Here is a 22,629-nt window from a genome sequence, read left to right as displayed (position 1 = left end):
AAATGAAAAAAGGCACGCAGCATAACTGCTGTTTGTTCATGGGAGAAAGCTCTCCTGCTGACAAAACACTTCCACCCACAAGGAGCAGCAGTAGCTTTGTCAGTAGGAGAGCTCTCCTGCTGACAAAGCGCTGTTCAAACCGGAGCTTTTCATGGGCAAAACTTTTGTCTTTCGGGTGTGTGTATTTTTTTTAACAACTCTGAACAACAAAAGTTTTTTCATTCAGTCAACTGTAGTTTTTTCATTCAGTCAACTGTAGACAAAGCCTCAGTGTAAAGATCATCACAGGATGGGGATTCCCTCTCTCGCCCTGGGGACCTGGGTGTGCCTGGAGGCCCATGGGAAGTGATGGCTCAGGCTGCAGCTATGGAATTGAGTGGGCTGCAGCGCCTGAAGTGAGGAACAGCAGAGCAACGGGGAGATGGGTGGGAAATGAGCAGAGCCCCCCATTTCAGCAGGGGCATGGAAGGGGAAGGTATTTGCAGAGAGACTAATCTGATGGGGCTGGAGGGGGCTACACGTGTGTGCTGGAGAAAGTGTAAAACACACGTAGGATGTAACAATTACAAATAACGTGCTGGTATTTGAACGGGTGATGGGGAATGTCTCTGTATTGGGCTCTGAGGGAGAAGGGGCCAATTGTCCTAAAACCCCATGGAAATTACAGGAACAGCACCTTGAGCCCAGAGCCTGAGTAGCCCTAGACCAGTTGGGCCAGAGTCATTGCTAGGGACTGTGAGACTTGCCCAGTGTATAATAGCATCCCTCTCATGGGATTCCCCACCCCATATCCTGGCCTTTCCACAGCCATGTAAAGAGGGAAGGGGCAGGATTTTGCCCTCAGAGAGTGTGTGTGTGTGTTCTGGTATTCAGGACCAGGAGGCATTTTGTACTTGAGGGAAGGGAGGGGAAATGTATCTCCTCTCTCCCCTCCCCATTTTAGCATGCACAGAGGTTACACTGTACTTGGATGGAGGAGGGAGAAGCCTGAACTCAGTTTCTCACCCCAGCAACCTTTGATGACAGGTAGCTGCCCCACTGCCCTTGCCCCACTGCTGCCCTCCCCAGTATCTGTCCTAATCCAGCTGTGAGGGACAGGGCCAGCTCTAGGTTTTTTGCCACCCCAAGCCCTGGGCTCTCTCTTCCCCCACCCCCACCCCCACCCCCACCCGTACTCCCTGCTGCCCCAGCCCTGGGCTCTCTCTTCCCTCACCCCCACCCGCACGCCCTGCCGCCCCAGCCCTGGGCTCCCCCGCCAAACATGACCTCCTCGCTCACCACAGCAATCCCCGTTTACACTTGCAGTGGGAATCAAACTGTTTCTCCTATTTTTATTTCACTTTAGTATAAATCTCACCCCCTCCCCATCCCCCGCAACCCCATCTTTAGTGCTCCAAATGCACATGGAAGGCATAGGGACTAACCCTCAAACCTTGTACCCGGAAAGGGATGGGGATCTAGTGAAGAGGGTTCAGGCAGAGGAGCGAGCGTGGGGGTGCTTGGGGGCTCTACACTGGCAGAGAAGCAGGGTGTGATGTACTCTCAGAGGACAATGGAGGAGGAGAGGCGGGATCAGGAAAGCTGGGGGAGAAGAGGTGCAGGGGAAGGGGGCTGGAGGAGGGTATAAGGTGAGAGGTGCGGGTGAAGGGAGAGTACAAGGGGAAGGGGTGCAGCGAAGGAGCGATGGGGTGAGGTACAAGTGAAGGGGCTGTGAGTGAGATGGGGAGTGCAAGGGCTGAGAGGGGCAGGCGCTGACGGCTGCTTCCCTAGCCCTGTGCAGGCAGAGCCGAGAGGACAGACACTGACCTCCCAGGTGGCTGAGCCGCAGGGGTCCCCTGGTGGGGCAGTATGCCCCGCTGCCCCGCTCAGAGCCGGGCTCTGCCTCTCCCCACCCAGGGCAGGCAGCGCAGAGCTGAGGCAGGAGAGGTGCAAGGTGGGCTGGGTCCGGGGGCAGTTCCCTGGCAGCTCGGGCTGCCCAGCCACTCACCCTGTCAGCGCGGGAGCTGGGATCCACGCCCCCTGCACAGCCCGGCGGTGCCCTGCACAGCCCACTCAGGCGGGGAAACGCCGCGCCACCCTGGGGAGACTCAGAGCAGCAGCAGGACCCCTCCCTGCATCCCGGGCCCCACTTCCCTCCCTCCTCGGCTCCTCACACACAGGCTGGAGTGCAGTTCAGGCTGCCCTGCTGCTGGAGAGCCAGAGCATCATCCCCCAGAGCTGAGCCCCTCTCGCCACCGCAGCCCTGGCTCAGCTCCGGGGGATGATGCTTGGGCTCCCCAGCGGCAGGGCAGCCTGAACTGCAGTCCAGCCTGTTCAACTCAGGCTGCCATGAGCGCCATCTAGCTACTGAAGCCAGAACTGCAGTGTCAGGTCCCGCTCAGCCTGCAAGCCTCAGCTGACAGGGAACATCTTGGTTCAGGGCCCGCTACCGGCTTTTTGCGCCCCAAGCAAAAAAAAGTGGGGAGGGGGCTGGAGTGCCATCCCTTGGAAAGTGCCGCCCCAAGCACATGCTTGGAGCGCTGGTGCCTACAGCCGGCCCTGGTGAGGGAGAAGTACACAAGCTGCATGTTTCTGCTAAAATGATCAGCACTGAGATAATTGCAAATGGTGACAATTAAATTGTCATCAATCAGGCCTTAGTGTCAGCATCCCCACCCCACAGTGTTGAGTGTGAGCAGCAAGCAGCACTGTCTGCAGACTCAAGTAGATCTTCCTGGGCAGGTGCACTGCTTACACGGACGTCACTTGATCAATTATATCTTCATACCCATAAAAGCTGGGCACATTTAAATAAATGGAGGGTGAGGTTTTCACCCAGACTTCAACCCCTTTATGGTTAGTATAAAATGGCTCTAGAAGGCCTGGATCCAGCTGGGGGAGGATTCTTCCACCGCAGGCAGTGCAGGGAACAGCTACAGGCTACCCCTGAGGAACCTCTCATAAGCCCTATTTTAGGGGTGTGTGGGAGATGGGCCTGGGAACAAGAGAGGGGTGTCAGGAGTGGGGCCCAGGGCACAGTGCTGCAGAGATCCTGGGCTGTGCTGCTGCCCTTCACCCAGGGAAAGGCTGCCATAACTAAAGGCACAAGCCAAACCAGAAAAAGTCACTCCCATTACGGAATAACAGTGCTGACATGGGGCATTATTCTGGTGTAACACCGAGGTGGATTTACAGTAAAACACAGGGTGTCCTGGCAGGGGGCCCACCACTAACAGAGGGCCCCAGGGCCAGGCAGCTGTGGGGACAGAAGCTTGGTAGTGCTGGCTCCTAGGACTCCTGCTGCAGGCTCTGCCCCCACCGGCAGCCAAGCTCCCCTCTCCCCCGCCTCCTCCCTCCAGCATGCCACGTTCCAACCCCTCCCCTCCCTTCGTTGCCCGTGCTCAGGTCGCTCTGGGAGGGAGGGGAAGAAGCGGGGCCACTCGGGGGAGGAGGTGGAGAAGAGGCAGGGACTTGGGGAAGGGGTGGAATCAGGGCAGGGCAGAGCAAAGGTGGGGCCCTGCACTCCCCCTACACATATCCCCCCCAGCCCCTTGCTGTGAGTCACTTGGGGCAGGGGGCTGGGAGCCCCCCATGACCCCAGCCCACACCCCCAGCCCTCAGTCCTGCACCCCCTCACACACATCCAGCCCCCTGCCCTAACTCTTGCATCTGCCTCACACACACCCAGCCCCCTTCCCTGACTCTTGCATCCCCCTCATACACTCCCAGCCCCCTTCCCTCCCTGATTCCTGTACCCCTATACATACCCAGCCCCCCCACACCCATGCCCTGACCCCTGCACCCCACACATCTCCACCCCCACCCTGAGCACCAAATGGGAGCTGCCTCAGATATGTGCTCCACACCCCAACCTCCTGCCCCAACTCTGAGCCCCCTCCTACATCCTAACTCCTGGCCAGACCCTGCACCCCAACCCCCAGCCTGCTCCTCCACCCTAACTCCCTCCCAGACCCTGCACACCCAGCCCTGACTCCTGCACCCCCTCACACACTCGCAGCCCCCTGCCCTCCCTGACTCCTGCAACCCCCTTCACAACTCGCAGCCCTGACCCCTGCACCCCCCCCCACACACACCCAGCGCCCTGCCCTCCCTGACTCCAACATTTTTTTAATAAAGTGCTCTTATCCAAAGCGCTTTACAATAGTTAGCTAATGGTACAAACAATATTTGGAAAGATCATTGAGTGGTCGCCGAGACCCCCAGCGATTTTCAAGTGGTCTGTGGAAAAATAAGTTAGACTACAAAACCAATCAAGGTACCACACTTTATTTTCATTTACTTCCTATTACTTATAGGAGGAGGATGAAGAAAAAAAGAATGAAAAACAGGGGTCAGGAGGAAGATAAAAGAGAATGTTCTTTTTCTTGGCTGGGTCCCAAGGAGGGGCCACAAAAATGAAGATGAGCACACGGCCCCACTAAGTCTAAATCTGCCGCTGGTGTAACAAGAGCAGTTTAAATTCCCACCTTACCTTACATTGGTGTAACCTTCCCATAAAGACAAGCCCTGAGTTACAGCGGAAGCTGCTTTGGCATCCAGAGCACCCAGGATCAGGGGCATGCAGTGTGGGTTTAAAGCTGCCTTAGCCCTCCTGTGCCCCTGGGCTACAGATTCTGAGCACAGAATCTCACCCTGACAGTTTAGATCACGGAGCACAATTATGTGGCAATTCTGTAACTAGAGGGTTGCTTACTTCGTTGCTTACATAGGCCCAGAGCTGAATCCACCTGGGCACCTCACCCCAGCAGGGCTGCCCAGAGGGGGGGTGTCATAAGTAGTTAGTTAATGGTTAAGTTCTACCTGTAAAGGGTTAACACAGACCTGGTGAAACACCTGACCAAAGGACCAATCAGGGAAGAGAATTTGAAAATCCCAGAGAGCGGGAACTTGGGTCTCTGTGTTCTTTGTTCTGTGATCTTAGCCGTCTGGAACTACACCAGCCCAGACGCTTAATCCTGTCTGCTCATCTTTCTGAACTAATTTCTTCTATTCAAGCTAGTGAGTATTAGAAGTACTGGGTAATTTCATATAAGAATCCTGTGTCTGCAATTCTGTGTGTTTGTATTGATTATTCGTAATTTTGCCTGTATTGTTTGTACTGAGGAAAAGGGAGAAATTTCTCCAGGGATTAATAAGATTAGACCCTATGAATGTCTATCTTGGATTCATAGAGATTGTGTATTTTTTTCCTTTTTTATTCTTTTAATAAACTCTTTTAGGTTCAGGACTTGGTTAAGTTCCTTACCTGTGGATTCAGGGGAAGGAAGCTAGGCGCCACTCTGTGGAGACAAGGGTTGTCTCCAAGCAGAGAAAGCAGGGAAGGGAGAGGGAAGTGAAAGGAATCTTTCTCCCTCTGTGATTTGATCTGTGCTTCCCCAGGAAAGTCTCTGGAAGGAGGAGGGGGGAACAGAGGGGTGTCACGATTCACCGAATTAATCGAGTGGTGGCAGCGAGAAGGAAACCTACCCTAAGGGTTAGGGTGGGGGGAGAATACCTGCGGGTCCCCATCTTTGAACTCACAAGCTCAAAGTGGGGGTGAGACCCTAGGACAGGGGGGCGAGTGGGGCAATTTGCCCCAGACCCGGGCTCCGCAGGGACCCCCACAAGAACGGCCGAGGCTCCCTCCCCAGCCCCAGCCAGACCCCGTCTCCACCTCTATCCCGGAGCCACAGCCCATCCAGGAGCATCCCTGCATTGCGGGGCATGTGCTATTTTGAGCATTTCAGTTTTCACAACATAGGCTCATCCCAGATTCTGGAACAAGCTCAAATGCTGAGTTCATTGAGTTTAAACAATCAAACACAGCAAGCAGCAAATATTTGGCCACACACTTCTGAAACCCCTAACTATATTCAGGTTTTGGCAGACTAATTTCAGCTTTTCAATTAAAAAAACTACAACAAATTTTGAAGGAAAGCAGACATTGTCCATGATTTTTTTCTGCTTTTTAAAACCCCCTAGTTTTCGATCCAGAAAAAGTTTTGACGAAAAATTTGTCCAACCCTTTTAATGAGCTTTAGTGCCTTTTAGCATTAGCTGATGCTGAGAACCAGTGATACCTTGAAAAGAATTTTTCTCAAAACTGGGTTTGTGCCAAGATGCAGAAGGTTTATTTTTCCCAGGGCCACCCGTGGCTCCGGAGCAAGTAGAGCAATTTGGGCCGGGCCCCGCAGGGGTCCCCATGAGAATATAGCATTGTATAGTATTGCAATTTTTTTTATGCAAGGGGCCCCTGAAATTGCTTTGCCCCAGGCCCCCTGAATCCTCTGGGCAGCCCTGCATCCCAGTCCCCCAACCTTCAAATGGGTCCCTCTCCTCCCACCCCCACCCCCCCCCCGACATCCCACTGTAGCTATAACCCTACTGATTTTTGTGAAAAGCAGAAAACTGGAAAAACTAATTTCCACTAAAATCAGGCTTTTCTGATTGTCACCCATATCCGTAGGTGACAGGGTGGGGAGGCGAGGGGCCCGGCTGGAATATGGGGATGAGGAGTCCAGCTGGCAGGGGTTGATTGAAGTGGAATGAGGAGCCTGTTAACCCTAACTCTGACCTCACCCTCACCTTAAACCCTGACCCCGAGGTCACTGCCTCACCCTGTATCTCGAGGGATCAGATGGTGATTTTAGTGGAAATCAGGCTGTTACAAATTTCCAGTTTTCATGAAAATCAGGAGGGTTCTGCCCATCTATGGCTAGAACATGTCCTGAAACACTGGAGCTGATGGGATGTGGTTTTCAAATATTATCCCATTACAGACAGAAACGCTACTGAGTTCAGTGTGGGGCCTCCCTTCACTCAGCCAGAGGGGAAAGGAGAGAGCCATTTACTCAGTGTTTTACCTGCACTTGGCCTTGTGTCTCCAGTATAACGCGGGCAGTGGGAATAGCTAGAGGCAGAGCCCCTGTGTGTGTTCTACTTTCTACCAGCAGAAAAATTACTCTAATGAGTTTGCAATAATTGAGTTAAATCTTCTGCCTTGTAACTCACCTCTCCTGTTATTCACTTTCAGTGGCACATCAGGCAGAGAAAGGTGAGTCCCTTTGTTCATTTCACTGGGGAGCGGAGGGAAATCTCAGACTTTATAACAAGTTTCATAGCCCTTCTGGGCAGCTCTCAGAGCCCTTGCTGTGAACAGAAAGTCAGTATGGTTTGTGCAGTGCACAGAGAAGCTCTGCCCTTTGTCCTTCACACTCAGGACATGGAGCAAACAGACCCAAACCCCACTCACTGAATCATAGAATATCAGTGTTGGAAGGGACCTCAGTGGGTCATCTAGTCCAACCCCCTGCTCAAAGCAGGACTAATCCCCAGGCAGATTTTTGCCCCAGATCCCTAAATGGTCCCCTCAAGGGCTGAACTTACAACCCTGGGTTTAGCAGGCCAATGTTGAAACTACTGAGCTATCCCTCACAGGGGTTTGTTGCTCCCACACAGCCAGGGGCGGGAGCAGGTTTGGGCTCACTCTGCACGTAGCCAGCGCTGTGCCCAGGCTGTGAGCTGACTGTAGTAGTTCACATCCTCAGTGTAACCCTGTCAGGCAGGTGGTGGCCAGGGACATGGTGGCTGATGATGTCATCATGCTGCTTGCAACAGTGTTACTCTGCCTGTCTTTTCTCCTGTGCTAATTGGCTGCCAGCTCCAAGCCCCTCCCACCCAGTCCTGTCACCCCAACCTCACTGCACCCCCTGCTCCCCTCCCCCATCCCTTTCCATGTAGCTCATCCCCTCCCCCCAGCACAGGCAGTTAGACTGTTAAATGGTGGCACTGACGTGCTGTTTGACCATCGCTCTGCTCACTCTGCTTGTGCGTTCTGCTCCTTCCCCGCCTTGTTCCTGTCCTGTCTGGTTAGTCTGAGTTCTTCAGGGGAGGGACTGGCAGCTCCTCCGTGTCTGTGCAGTACCCAGCACTGGCCTGGGCTGGCTGCTACACACTGCCATAGCACAGGGAGGGGCACACACTTTGTTACTCATGTAGGCTGAGCTGTACACCCAGGTGGGCCCTCAGCCCCAGTGCAGCCAGGTCCTTCACCCCTCCCCACCCCCCATTCCGGGCAGATCTCTATTGATCAAGGTGAAAATTAGAAAACCAAATGCCACTAAAATCTGGCTTTTCCATGTTTTTGATTTTCACCAAAACGAACAAGATTCTGCATGGGACTGGGGTCGGGGGAAGGGAGGAGTTTGGCTAGACTGAGGATGAGTGACCTAGCTAGGGCAATGGCCGGAGGAGGATGAGAGGCACCCTGACCCTAACCCTGAGGTCACTGCCTCACCCTGAATCCTGATATTTTAGTGGAAATCAGGCTTTTACAGATTTCCATTTTTCACCATAATACGGAAGGTTCTGCCCACTGATGCCTAAAACATGTCCTGAAACAGAGCTGATGGCACATGGTTGTCAAAAGTTATCACGCTGCAGACAGACAGACAGACAGACATGCCATTGAGTTGAGTGTGAGCCCTCACTTCCCTCATCCAATACTAATGGTTGATTTCCAAAAAAGCTTTAACCTCAAAGTAGTTGTTTTATTTGGGGATAAATATCTAAACCAGCCTTTAGTGTGTGTTCAGTAGGGCCCCAATTCAGTAGGGTAGTTAAGCAAATGCTGCACTTTAAGCCAATGAGTCAATTCATCCCTGTTCAGCCTGTGCTTAAGGGTTTCACTGGATCAGGCTCTAAAACAGAAGCAGTAGCTGCTTCAGAAGATGGGAGAAACCCCCTAGCGGCTGATGACGGACTAACCTGCCCCAGGGAAAGTTTCTTCCTGACCCCCATCAGTTAGCAATTGGCTTGTGCCCTAAAGCAGGAGGGGGTTTCTCTGCCTTCCAAAATGCTTGTGTTTTTTGAGAACTGTGATAACTCTGGAGATTCATATTTCCATATCAATGCCTGGGCCTTTTTGAATTCTTTGTCCATTTGGGTTCCTTTCTTTGCTTGTCTGTTTTGTTGTAATCCTACTCAGTATAAATCTGTATGTTCTCATTATCAGTCTAAATGTCCTTTTGTTTTACTCCTGCTAAACTCCTGGCCTCAATGCTATCTTGTGGCAAGTTGTTCCACAGGCTAATTGTGCATCCTATAAAACTATTTCATAGAATCATACAATCATAGAACTGGAAGGGACTTGAGAGGTCATTTTCTCTTACAGTTTGAAATTTGCTGCTTTTCAGTTTATTTGAGTATCCTCTTGTTCTTGTATTAGGAGAGAAGGTAGGTGTGAGCACCCAATTTCTCTCACACACTCACTGCTTTGTATTTCTTTGTCAGGTCTCCTATCAGAACTAAAATGTGCCACCTTTTAAAATCACTCCTTATACCGTGCCTTCAGGGCTCTAATCATTATTGTTGCCCATCTCTGAGACATCCTTTCTGGGATGGGGTGACCAGTCCTGCGCACAGTGCCCCGGTGAGGGACTAGATAAGTATATTTTTCTATCCTATTTTTTCTGCATCCTAACTCTTCATTCTTTAAACTATTGTTGCACATTGAACAGAGATCTTTATGGAGCTGTGTACAGTGAGGCCTGGGTCTCATTCCTGAGTAGTTACAGTTACAATTTAGAACCCTAGAACCTGTCTGAATAGCTGTAATTATTCCTTGCAATGTGCCTTACCTTACTTTGATCAATACTGAATTTCATCAGCCCTCATGTTGCCCAAGCTTAGTCCTTCTGAAATAACTCAAGATTTCTCTGCTCTTGTCTAACCTAAATAGTTCTGTGACATCTTCAAATTTCACCACCCTTTGGCTTATCCCTTTTTCCTAGTCACTGATAACTATACTGAACACCAGTCCTAACCGAAGGCCCAACTTTGAGGCACCCCACCGCTAACTCTTTTTCCATGGTAAATTTTCACCATTTATTCCTGCTTTGTGTCTGTCTTTGAGCTAGTTTTTGATCCAGGACAATACTTTACCCCTCATCCCATGATGACTTAGTTTCACTTTGTTAAAGTCTTTTTGAAGTCCACATCAGTTTTGTCAATGGATTCTCCTTTGTGCACTATTTTATTGACATACTTAAAGCAATTTAATAGATTAGTGGGACCTTTCCAGCTCTGCTAGTCAGACTGTATCCTATCATTCTCATATAACTGTTTTAGAATTCTGCTTTAGTTATTGTTTCAACCAGTTTAGCAGGTACTGACGTAAGGCTCACTGGTCTGTAGTTCTCAGGATTACTTCTACCAAAATTTTAAAGTTGGTTACAACATCCCCAACCCTCCGATTCTCCAGACGTGTAGCGGATTTTAATGAGATGTGTATTATTGTTAGCAGCTCAGCCATATAGTCTGATGTAATTTGAGAGTTCCTGGGATTTGCCATCTGGCAGGGATCTACGCTGCTCTGAGCAGCTGCTAGCTCTTCAGTTTGTTCCAATATCACCTCTTTACACCTCGATCCCTGATCTTTATTTCCTGAATAGAGCAGCTCCAGGGCAGGTCTCTCCCCAGGAACCTCTGTGGTAAAAACGGATGCAAAGAAACCTGTCTCTTAGCATTGTCCTTACCCTCCCCAGTTTCTTCTTTTCCCTGCTGCTGATCCAGGGGACCCATAAATTCTCTCACAGGCTTCCTGATTCTGATGGACTGAAATAATTCCCTGGTATTTGTTTTATATCTCTGGCTGTTCACTCTGCTAATTCCATTTTAGCCTCTTAATTCCCATCCTGCACTTCACTCAGTGTACTGTATCCTGCTTTCTGCTGGCTTCACAGGGTTAATATTTTCCATTTTCCGAGGGATCCCTGTTTAACTCTAACAACCTCCTGCACCTGGCCAGGTAGCGGGTGGGGTTATTGTATTTCTCCCCTTGCTGATTCCTTTGTTGCTCAGGGGTTGTGGTATTCACTCATTTCTCTGTGTTTTATTTTTAGACAAACTCCAGGCTGAGTTCAGTAAGTTCCATTCCCCCCAGTATCACCCTGTGTGACATTGTCTCCTGCTCAGCGTGTCGGTGTTCAGGGGTGTTCTCACCCCTCTGTCTATGTTTGGTTGCAGGGTGGAGAAGCGCCCAGCTCTATGCAGGTACTGTACATACCGCTGATGTTTTATCCATGGTGAGACCCACATCCCCCTGGGAGCTCTCTGCTCCTTTCCCTGCACAGAGCATTTTCCTATGAAATTCAATAGGCTAGAAACAGCAATATCACTGGGGTGGATGGAAAGGGGCAGACAAAACCCAGGTTCATTGCAGAGCAGGGACAGCCTCCCTTTGGGAAAGGGCTGATTAGTGATGAAATGCTGCCCCCTGGTGTCACTTTTGCAGGGGGTACCTGGGCTCTGCAGGATGCACATTCTTATCTGGCCATAATTGAACTGAACTGCCAAGCTCTCCCTTCCCAGCAGCAGGATCTAGCTCACAATTTCCTTCTAGTGTAACATGCCCAGACGGGAGCTGTTCAATGTCCCCCTGGATTTTGGGGGAGGAAGGCCCTGTCCCCACTGCAAAGGCAGGCAGGTTTTTATAACCAGCTTGTGACAGACCCCTGACCCAGTTACAACAAATTGTGCCCACACGGCAGCTTTTCTGCCTGACAGCCATGGCTGTGTTGTGTGTGTGTGTGTTTGCTCCCAGCTTGCTGCCTGACTGTGTGTGCGCCATGGTGCATGCTGGGAGAGTCTGGGCAGCTCCCCGGCATCCCCAGCTCCAGGGGCTTGGTGCACACATTACAGCAGCACTGGCCCAGGGGTCCATGCACCCCAGGGTGTCCTACCACACAGAGCTGGGAGGGAGGAGGGAGTCCAGGACAGTTACACAAACATCATTAGGGGTCCTGTTAGGGTCACCACCTCTGCTCCACATACACCACCTGTCCCCTCACCCAGAGCACTGTGTCCCCATCCCATCCCCGGGAGAGAGTACCAGCCCCTGCAGGCTCTTGTTCCTTTGGCTGCCCCAGGCACCAACCTCACCAAGTAGGACATGGCACTAAATATACCCCACTGCCCTCTGGCGGTGACCCCCAGAGCCGGTACCTGTGTGGTGTAAATGGCCTCTGCTGGCCCCAAGCTCCCCATCTCACTCACTGTTCCCAAGCTTCCCCATCCCCACGGCTCCCAGACACTCTGGACCTGGGCGGTGAGTTATATACCCACGTGGTGCCCGGGCACCAGCAATATTGCCCAGCTCCACCAATGTTTGAGGACAGGTCTCCCCCCCGGCTCCACCTGCCGCCCCCCTGCACCTCCCCCGAGTGTCCCCCGGCCCCCTCTTGCTGGCCCCGTGAATGTCCCCGGCCCCAGAGGGAGTAGAGCATCCATGCCTCTTCTGTGCAGCTCCATGCTGCCTCCCTGCAGAACTGCTGCCACAGGGTCCTAGTGCCCCCCACATTAACTGCCAGGGCAGACTGACTGAGTCTGCACTTCCACCTCAGACCCTTCCCTTTTCCGGCAGGACCCTCCACCAGCACAGCCCCCCCACCCCCAAGTCACCGCTCCTGCCCCATGCTGGGCAAGGAGGCAGCCCCATCCCCCACCCCCAGTGAGGCTACAGTCAGGGGCAACAGCAAGGGAGGAGGTACACATGTGCTGGCAGCCCCCCCCGGCACCCACCACAGGGGAGGCAAGGGAGATTCCTGGACCTGACAGGGTTCCTAGGGGTACATGCAGTGACAGTGGTGCGGGTGAGTGTGCTGCTGGGGGGGTGGGAAAGGGGGGCTCCTCCCCCAGAGCTTGCTGCTGCCAACAGGGAAAAGGCTAGGGGAGTCCTCCTCTCTGGCTCCTGTCATGGAGCAGCCTGCCTGCACCCCAAACTCATCCCCAGCCCTGCACCAACCCAGAACCCACACCCCCACTCAGAGCTTTCACCCCCACACCGCACCCTTAACCCTCTACCCTAGTCCTGAGCCCCTCCAACACCCCAAACGCCTTATCCCCAGTCCCACCCAGAGCCCTCATCCCCCAGTACTCCAACCCTCTGCCTTAGCCCTGAGCTCCTCCAGCACCCGAAACCCCTCATCCCCAGCCCCAGCCAGAGCCAGAGCCCTCACCCCCCACACACCTGCTCTCGCCCTGAGCCCCTCCCACGCTCCAAACCCCTCATCCCCAGCCAGAGCCAGAGCCCTCACCCCCCCACACCCTAACCGTCTGCCCTGAGCCCCCTCCTGCATCATGAACCCCTCATCCCCCAGCCTTATCCCACAGCCCTCACCCCACACCTCACCCCTCTGCCATAGCCCTGAGCCCCCTCCCACACTCCAAACCTCTCATCCCCAGCCCCACACCAAACCCAGCCCCACCCCTGCACCCGCTCCCATCCCCAAACTCCCTCCCAGTGCCTGCACCCCAGACCTCCTCCTCCACCCAAACTCCCTCCCAGAGCCTTGGGCAGGTAGGGGGTGGAGTTTGGGCAGGGCAGAGTTTGGGTGGGGGTGGGTTCTGGGCACCACCAAAATTTCTACAAACCTGTCGCCCATGGCCAGAGCTCCCTCTGTGCAGGCACTGACACCCTGCAGCTCCTCCGCTACAGCCACTGACACACCCAGGACTTGTAATATCCTGGACAGACTCACAGATTTCCCAGGACAGCGACCTGAACAAAGCGATAATCCTGGGAAAACCTGGACAGGTGCCAACCCACATCCTGTACAGTAACACCCAGCCGAGCCGGGTACAGGCAGCCAGACACGTGCCAGCCCAGGTCCCTGGCAGGGACACTGAGCTACCATGGTCACTAACTCTGTTAACTCCCCCACGTGCCACATGCCACGCTTAGAGCCCCCTGGGCCCAGTCCCAGAACAGCTGTAACCTAGAATCATAGCAATGCAGGGCTGGAAGGGACCTCATGAGGTTGCCTACTCCTGGGGCAGGGCCTAGATCAGGGGTGGGCAAACATTTTGGCCCGAGGGTCATATCTGGGCATGGAAATTGTATCGTGGGCCACAGATGCTCACAAAATTGGGGGTTGGGATGCAGTAGGGGGTGAGGGTTCTGGCTGGGGGTGCAGGCTCTGGAGTGGTGCCAGAAATTAGTTCAGGTCCAGCCTAAGTCTTCCTTGCTGCAGATTGTGTCCATTGCTCCTTGGACAGGCCCTCACCCTGCTTGCTGGGGCACTGTGGGTGTCATCAAGTGTGAGCATCGCTATCGCACTGCGGAGGGGGGGGAAACCAGCTGGTTCAGGGGGGCAGTGAAGGCAGCTGGGGTCTTTCACTCCCTAGTCACCGATCTCAGCCCAGGCTGAGAGTCCAGTTCTCAGCGGCCAGGAGCTCACATCATAACTCACCTTAACGGCAGCCTCAGCAGCCACCTCCACAGGGAGGCCAAGGCCTGAATGGGCCACAGGTATGATTCCTCTCCAGAGAGAGGTTCCAGCAGGTGTCAGGGCTGAGTCATGTTGGCAGGACAGTGGGGGGCTCACATGTCACGCTGACGTCCTCACACCTTTGCTCCTCCCCATCACCACAGAGCTCGAGCAGCTGGGGTGTAAAATTCCACTCATACCCCCAGCACTGAGCTCACTGACACTGCCTCAAGGCACCTTCTCCTCCTGAGGTGGGAGAGGGTGAGTAAGGGGTACCAGAAGAGGGGTGACAGGGGGCCATGGCCCCATCACTTTTAAAAGTGAGAGGGCTTGGTCTCTCACTTTTTGCCATCTGTAAGGGTTAGAGTTAGAAAGAAGAGACTGGGGAGGCAGGGTCTTGGGGAGAAGAGGCAGAGCAGGGAGAAGGGGTGGTGTGAGGACAGTGCGGAGGCAGGATCTTGGGGTGAAAGATTGGAGTGGGGGTGGGGCCTTGGGGGGAAGGGGCAGCACAGGGGAAAGGGGTGGTAGGAGAGCGAGTGCTTGGGGAGAAGGGGTGGTGCAGGGGCAGGAACTTGGGAGGAAGGGGCGGCACGGGTGGGCACAGCCACAGTTCGGGTTCCGGTGGCCCTTCTACTTTTAGGGATCTTCAGTCACTCCTGGGGAGAGACCATCCCAGTTCCTGATCCCAGAGGCACAAACTTTCTAATATGCAAGGGGGTGCCCGGCCCCCGCACTGGCCCAGGCCCCAGCCCTACTCCATCCCTTCCTCCAAGGCCCCACCCCCACCCTGCCTCTTCCCACCCTGTTCCACCCCCTCCCCCAAGTGCATCCTGCTGTTACTCCTCCCCGTCACCCCAGTGCCTCCTGCAGGCCATTGAACAGCTGATCGCGGCTGGCGGGCAGTGCTTGGAGGGAGTGGGAGGAGCTGATTGGCGGGGCTACTAGTGGGTGCTCAGCACCCAACATTTTTTTCCTGTGGGTGCTCCAGCGCCTATGCACATCTGTGTATTTGCTGAGTGTGCAGAGCTCTCTGGATGAAGACTCTTTCACACTGACTCAGGAATTGGTGGGGAGGCCCCACTGCACAGGAGGCTGAGGGCTCTCACTCCCCTGCCCTGGGGGGTGAAGGGAGGGGCCCTGGGGGTGCTGTTCCCCATCCCAGGAATGGGGGTAAAGGGGACATGGACACAGACAATGTTCCCATGTGTGCTGTGAGGGGCAAACCTGGCTCCACCCTGGGCTTCAGAACCTGAGCTCCAGCCGGAGCCTGAATGTCTACACGGCTATTTTTAGTGCCAGAGAGGGATCCCCGCAAGCCTGAATCTGTCCACCCAGTTCTGAGACTCGCTGCTGCCAGGGCCGGCCAGGGGGGGTGGAAGTGGGGCAATTTGCCCCAGGCCCCGGGCTCCGCAGCGGCCCCCACAAGAACGGCCGAGGCTCCCTCTGCGGCCTGAGCCAGATCTCGTCTCCACCTCTCTCCCGGAGCCACAGCCCATCCAGGAGCATCCCTGCAGAGCCAGAGCTGCGTGGTCAGGGGGCAGGGCTGCAAGCTCGCCCCCTGACCATGCGGCTCTGAGCGGGGCGGAGCTCAGGGGCCCTGCCGGAGACACGCTGCAGCTGTCGAGGGTCGCTGCTGGATGCGCTGAGGCTCCGGGTGAGGGGGAGCTGGGGGTAAGGAGCTGGGGCTGGGGCCGGGGTGGTTGGCTAAAGGGCAGGAAGTCCCAGGGACTGTCAGGGCACAGGGAGGGGGCAGAGGGTGGGGCAGTCAGGGGACAGGGAATTGGCAGGGGGTTGGATTGTGGGTGTTCGTGGGGTCTGTCAGGACTCAGCAGGGGGGTGGATAGGGGTCAGGACAGTCAGGGGACAGGGTGCAGGGGTGGGGTCCCCGTGTGGTGGTTGGGAGTGGGGTCTCTGAGGGACAGTGAGGGGACAAGGAGCAGGATGGGTTGGGGATTCTGAGGGGAGCAGGCAGTTGGGGGGCAGGAAGTGGGTGGGGGTGGGATGGGGGCAGGGCCAGGCTGTTTGGGAGGCACAGCCTTCCCTACCCTAAAGCTCATTCAGCAGTTTGAGGCTTGCAGAAGAGCCAAGCTGTTAGCTTTTCCATTAGGGCTACCATCCCTTTCACTTCTCAAATGCCAAATTATAGTCTATATTTAATTTCAGTGCCATAGGGAGATTCATGTCAGGGGAGGGTAGCTTCATTTAAAATTACCCACTGGGGGAGGGATCACATGAGAAGAGCAATATCCTACATGACCTAGCTCCTTCCCAACCCTACCAAGGGAGACCACCCTCCCCTGCATTCACTGAGGCTTCAGAGGGGTTAATTCAGTGGTTCTCAAACTCTTAATACTGGTGACCGCTTTCACATAGCAAACCTCTGAGTGCGACCCCCTTATAAATTAAAAACATTTCTTTATATATTTAACACTATTATAAATGCTGGAGGCAAAGCAGGGTTTGAGGTGGAGGCTGACAGCTCACGACCCCCAGTAATAACCTTGTGATGCCCTGAGGGGTCCTGACCCCAATTTGAGACATCCGGGTTAATTTAATTTTAGCACCCTGTGTTCATTCACATGCATGTGCTATTTTGAGCATTTCAGTTTTCACAACATAGGCTCATCCCAGATTCTGGATCAAGCTCAAATGCTGAGTTCGTGGAGTTTAAACAATCAAACACAGCAAGCAGCAAATATTTGGCCACACACTTCTGAAACCCCAAACTATATTCAGGTTTTGGCAGACTAATTTCAGCTTTTCAATTAAAAAAACTACAACAAATTTTGAAGGAAAGCAGACATTGTCCGTGATTTTTTTCTGCTTTTTAAAAACCCCTAGTTTTCGATCCAGAAAAAGTTTTGATGAAAAAAATTTGTCCAACCCTTTTAATGAGCTTTAGTGCCTTTTAGCACTAGCTGATGCTGAGAACCAGTGATACCTTGAAAAGAATTTTTCTCAAAACTGGGTTTGTGCCAAGATGCAGAAGTCTTATTTTTCCCAGGGCCACCTGTGGGTACGGAGCAAGTGGGGCAATTTGGACCGGGCCCCACAGGGGCCCCCATGAGAATATAGCATTGTATAATATTGCAATTTTTTTTACGGAAGGGGCCCCTGAAATTGCTTTGCCCCAGGCCTCCTGAATCCTCTGGGCGGCCCTGGCTGCTGCAGGTCTGTGTAGATGAACCCAAAGTGTCTCCAGAGTCTGGGTGTGAAAGTTCCCAGGACCAGTTAATGAGATTGAGGGGGGTGGCTGGCGCAGTCATTAGATGGAGACTCCTGAGCCCCTGGGGCTCTGAGACAGTCTCTGTGACCATTATCTGCTCTGAGATATGCCCAGGTGCAGCTGCAGAGGGTCTGTGCCGCTGGCAGAGTCCATTGGACAAATCACTTTGGGCAGAGAATTCAGGGTGGAGCTGAGTCTCCATTTTCAGCCTGATTTGTGGGGTGAGATCAGGAGCCCAGGTGGAATTTTTCTATCTAGGGTAAATTAAATAATTCTGGAGTGTTTCATAGCTGATGTCCTTAGTCTGGCCTGCCCGTAACTCAGCATTGCTGGGATGTTGACAGTCACTCATTGCAAGTTACTGGGATTTGGGCTCCTGAGTTGCTCAGACAGGTTTGCAGTGGAGCTGGGTGGAATTTGGGTGCAAATAGTTTGTTTGCTGAAAAATTGTATTTCAGGTCGACTGAAACTATTTGCGAATCTATGTCGAATTTGCTGACTAGTTTCAATGAACAGAAAAAGGTGCCACCACTTCCCTTCTGGCCTTTAGCCCAGTGGCTGGGCCCTCAGCTGGAAGCCCCAGGTTAAATCCCCCCGTGTGATGTGGTGCAGGAATTGGAATGTGGGTCTCCACCCCTCACATGAGGGCTGGAACCGCTCAGCTCTGGGGTGTCTGATGTGGGGCTCCCTCAGTCTCTCCTTTGACGCCCCCCGTGTCTAAACACTGCCATGGGCCAAAGCTTGGGAGTGAGAATGACTCTACAGCCTGGTGGGTTGGGCCCCCACTTGGGAGTCCAGAGTCCAGCTCCCCTGGCCCAGTGACCCTGTAATTATTGATCCATAACCCCAGTGAGGGGAGGGGTTACGGCTCCTGGCACAGCAGCATCTCAGGCATGTCGGTGCCCCCATGCAAAACGCTAGTGCAGACACGCTGCATGGGTATGAACTGGGACTGGCCCCCAGTGCAGCTTCTCCCAGATGGAGCGGGAAGGATCCTGTGTGAGGATCAGAAACATGTTGAGATGCAGAGACAGATGTCAGGATCTGCCTGACAATCCTGAGAGATTTGATTATCTGATTATTGTGTCTTTGTCCTGTGTGGGGGGATGGCAAGGACCTGCTCTTAGTAACAAACCAACCACACATGGCCCCAGATCAACAGACATTCCCTGGGGCCTGCCCCCCATGTCATCTCTCTACACCCATGGCACTGCCCCTCCCTTACCCTTCCCTCACCCCTGTGATCACCTGGCCCCTGCCTCTATCCTCCACCCCCTCCTTTCAACCCCTTTCTGCTTCCCTTGTCCCCTGCCCCTCTCCCCCCGCTTTATCTCCCTGGCACATGCCCCTGCCCTCCATCCACCTCTGCCCATCTAGAACTCCCCCTCCCTTTGTCCCCCTGACCTCTTGGCACCTGCCCTCCAGGCAAAGGGGGCAATTGTCCAGGTAACCCCCCCAGGACCCCTGGGCAATTGCCCCCTTTGCCCCCAACCCCCATTAGCAGGCCTGACCACCTGGCATCCACCTCTCCCTTTTCCCCCTTTGATCCCATGTCTCCCACCCTCCCGTTGCCACCATCTACCCCCTTGTCCTGCCACTGCCCTTGCCCCCAATTCCCACTCCACCCCTCACCTTCCTATGCCCACCTCTTTTCTAGACCCATTCTGATCCCCTTTGCCCCTCTGGAGTCCTCTCGTCTACTCACCCCTCCCTCTGCCCCACTGGTGCCAGCCCCTTCCCCCTGCCCTCCTTTTGTCTGCCCCCTGCTCAACCCCCTTCAGCCCCCCTGGCACCTGCCCCTCCCTTTGCCCCCTTCCTGCCTGGTGCCCACCCACCTCTGCTCCACTGGACCCCCCTCTCCTCTGCCCTGGCATCCACTCCTACCCTCCCTCCTTTCCCTCCTTTTTCCTGCCCCTTCCTTTCCCTCCTCTTTTGTCCCCCTGGCACCTGCCCCACTTCCTGCCCCTTTGACACCCACCCCTTCCCTTGTCCTCTCTACCCCCTCATGGCTTCCTCTCCCCTTGCCCCTTTTTGGCCCTGGTGCCTGCCCCATCCCACACCTCACCAGTGTCCCCCCAGTACCCGCCTCTTCCTGCTCCTACACCGACCCCCTCCCATCCACTTGCCCCCTGGCACAATCTCCTTCCCTCACCCCCTGCCTCTGGTGCCTGCCGCTTCCCTCTCTCCTTCTACCCTCTGGGTCCTGCTCCTCCCCTCATGTTCCCTCGCCCCTCCCCCCCCCCCCCCCGGTGCCCACATCTGCCTTCACACCCCTCTGTCCTTCCAGGGCCTGCCCTTTTCCACACTCCTCTCTCTGTCCCCTTGTGCTCACCTGTTCCTTCATCCCCCACTCTTGCCCCCCTGCCCTCCTTCCATCTGCCCCTCTGCTCAACTACCCCCAACCCTCCTGGGGTCTGCCCCTGCCCACCATCTCCCTCTTGGTTCCCACCGCTCCCCTCACTCCCCCCATTTCCCTCTAGTGCCTGCCCCACCCCTCACCGCCTTTGTCCCCTAGTCACCTGCGCCTTCCCCTGTCCCCTCCTTTGCCCACCTCATGTCCCTTCCCTTGCTCCCCTCTAGCCCCCGGTGCCAACCCCTCCTTTTTCAACCCCTCTGCATCCCTAGTGCCTGCCCTTCCATTCACCCCTTGTGTCCACTGGTGCAATCCCCTTCCCTCCGCCCCCCTCTGTGCCCCAGTGCCTGCCTCTTCTCCTGCTCCCCTTTGGCCCCCTGGTGCCAACCTCTCCCCTCTCTCCCCCTAGGCACCAGACCCTCCCCTCACCAACCCTCTACTGCCTGGTGCCCACCCCCCCTCTTCCCCCTAAGCTCCCTGGCACCAGCCCCTCTGATCACCCCACCCTGTCCCCTTGACACCTGCTCCTCTCCTCACCCTGTTCTGATCTCCAGTAACCGCCTCTGCTCTAGCTACCTCCTCTCTCCAGGTTCCTGCCTCACTTTGTCCCCTTGGTGCCTGCACCACTCCTCATCCTCGCACCCCTTGTACCTGTCCCTCCCCTCGACTCCCATCTGCCCCTCTGGAGTCCACTCTTCTCCTCATTTCCCCTGCCCCTTGGAGCCCCCCCATTCCCTTACACTCCGTTGCCCCCTGCTACCTGCCCCTTCCTTTGCTTCCCTGTGCCCTCTTGGGTCTGTCCCTTTCTTCTTGGTGCCCACTCCTCCCCTCCCCCCGCCGGGAACCTGCCCTTCCCTCCCTTCCCCCATATTCCTGGTGCCTGCTTGTTCCCTTGCCCCCCATTGCTCTTGTGCCTGCCCCTCCTCTCACTCGTCTCTGCTCCTTCCCGTCCCTCTGCGGCCCTCTCGTCCCTGATCCCCACTGACACCCCCCCCACACACACCATCCTGACAGATGGGTCCTGACTCCCCTCAAGCAACTCCCTCTCCCCTGGAGTGATTAATGGGGATGCAGGTTAATATCCCTTTGATGCCAGTGACCAGCCCCTGCCCCGGCCCTGACTCTGTGACTCTCTCCCCAGTGGACGTGACTCTGGATCCAGATACGGCTCATCCCAACCTCGTCGTGTCTGAGGATCGGAAACGTGTGAGACATGGAGACAAACGACAGGATCTGCCTGACAACCCTGAGAGATTTGATCGTTGTTTCTGTGTCCTGGGCACTGAGGGGTTCATGGGTGGGAGGCGTTACTGGGAGGTGGAGGTGCGAGACAAGATTGAGTGGCACCTGGGGGTTTGTAGGGAATCTGTGAGCAGGAAGGGGTGGATCACACCCACACCTGAGGATGGATACTGGGTCGTGTGGCTCAGGGGTGGGGAATACAAGGCTTGCACCTCCCCCTCAACCCCCCTTTCCGTGAGCGTCAGGCCCAGCCGGGTGGGGATTTTCCTGGACTATGAGGCGGGCGAGGTCTCGTTTTACAATATGACTGACAGGTCCCATCTCTTCACTTTCACTGGCACCTTCTCCGGGACGCTTCGCCCTTATTTCTATCCTGGTTACAATCTTGGGAGTAAAAACGCAGCTCCCCTGATAATCAGCCCAGTCCCAGCTCAGGCCGGAGGGAGTCTCTGTCCATTACGGTGACACCCGTGGCACAGACTGGCCCCTCCCAGCCCTGCTGCTCTTCCCGCCCCCAGTGGGGGGCAGTTACTGCTGGCAACTGGACTTTTTGTGCTGACCAGACGCTGCCAATTTCCCTTTTCAACTGGAGGTTCCAGTCAAAAACCAGACACCTGGCAACCCCTAGCCCTCACCTTTCCCCATCCCCTACCCCAGGGGTAGCAGGTGGTGGTGGATGAGGTCATTCAATCCTGTCAGAATTTTCTACTCCTGTGAAATCACAATGTAAACTATGAAAGAAAAAAGATTATTTTAATTTAGAAAATATTATTGTAACAAGGTGTAAATACAAGAATCTTTTCATTTACATTTCAACAGCATTTCAAAAACAAGCATTTAAACATATTTTTAGAAATGGAATTATTTACATTTTTTTATTCTTCCCTCAAATCTATATTGAAGTTTATTTTCTCTAAATAACATCATTTGTATTTCAACTGTGGAATTTCAAGAAATCCAAAATATTTATCTGAACAAAATAAACATAAATTGTCAGACTGGATTGTTCAGTTACAGTGTACATGTGCAGCTGCTGTCTCTCTCGCGCCGCCTCCCCCCTTTTATTCTCTTGACTGTTTCTCTCTGGCAGGCAGGGCATGTACACCCACCTCCTGCACTACACCTTTGAAAATTAATCGGTGAAAAAATGATAGAATTAATTAAGCAATATATTTAAGTTAACTCACACACGATTATATAATATTCTTTGAGCTTATGTCAGCATTAATTTATGTTATTTTTAACTGTCTAGCTACATATAATCAGTAATCAAGTTATGACTCTTCCTTTCTTTTTCTCACATCAGTTAACAAAATAAGATCCCCAACCTCAAATGCTGTCTTCCTATAGACAGGAATCCCTTCTACAATCTCCATTTTTTAGGTTTTTTTCTTTAGAAATATTATTTGCAGGCAATGTACTGTCAGTGTCCACTGTTGATTTCAATGTACTGCTGGGCTCTTCATGTTCTTGATTATAAGGACACAAAAAATATATTTTGGTAAAGAAACAGAGACGGGGTTGTATTCCTTTACTGAATCATCACAAATTAACTTAATTGT

At 53.8% G+C, this 22,629-nt stretch overlaps 1 protein-coding gene across 1 annotated transcript in view; it reads left to right on the top strand.

The window, feature by feature from the left end:
• LOC123346788 (E3 ubiquitin-protein ligase TRIM39-like) overlaps positions 1–21,730 on the top strand; it is an 81,213-nt gene extending 59,483 nt beyond the window's left edge. Inside the window, exon 4 of the mRNA XM_044984248.1 lies at positions 20,975–21,730. Within this exon, the coding sequence (XP_044840183.1) occupies positions 20,975–21,532 (558 nt within the window). The 3' untranslated portion in view covers positions 21,533–21,730. The remainder of the gene's footprint in view (positions 1–20,974) is intronic.
• Positions 21,731–22,629: the final 899 nt, after the last annotated feature.

Source organism: Mauremys mutica, chromosome 12 (genome assembly GCF_020497125.1).
Source record: "Mauremys mutica isolate MM-2020 ecotype Southern chromosome 12, ASM2049712v1, whole genome shotgun sequence".
Lineage (NCBI taxonomy): Eukaryota > Metazoa > Chordata > Testudines > Geoemydidae > Mauremys > Mauremys mutica.
This window is presented reverse-complemented; position numbering and strand designations above follow the sequence as displayed.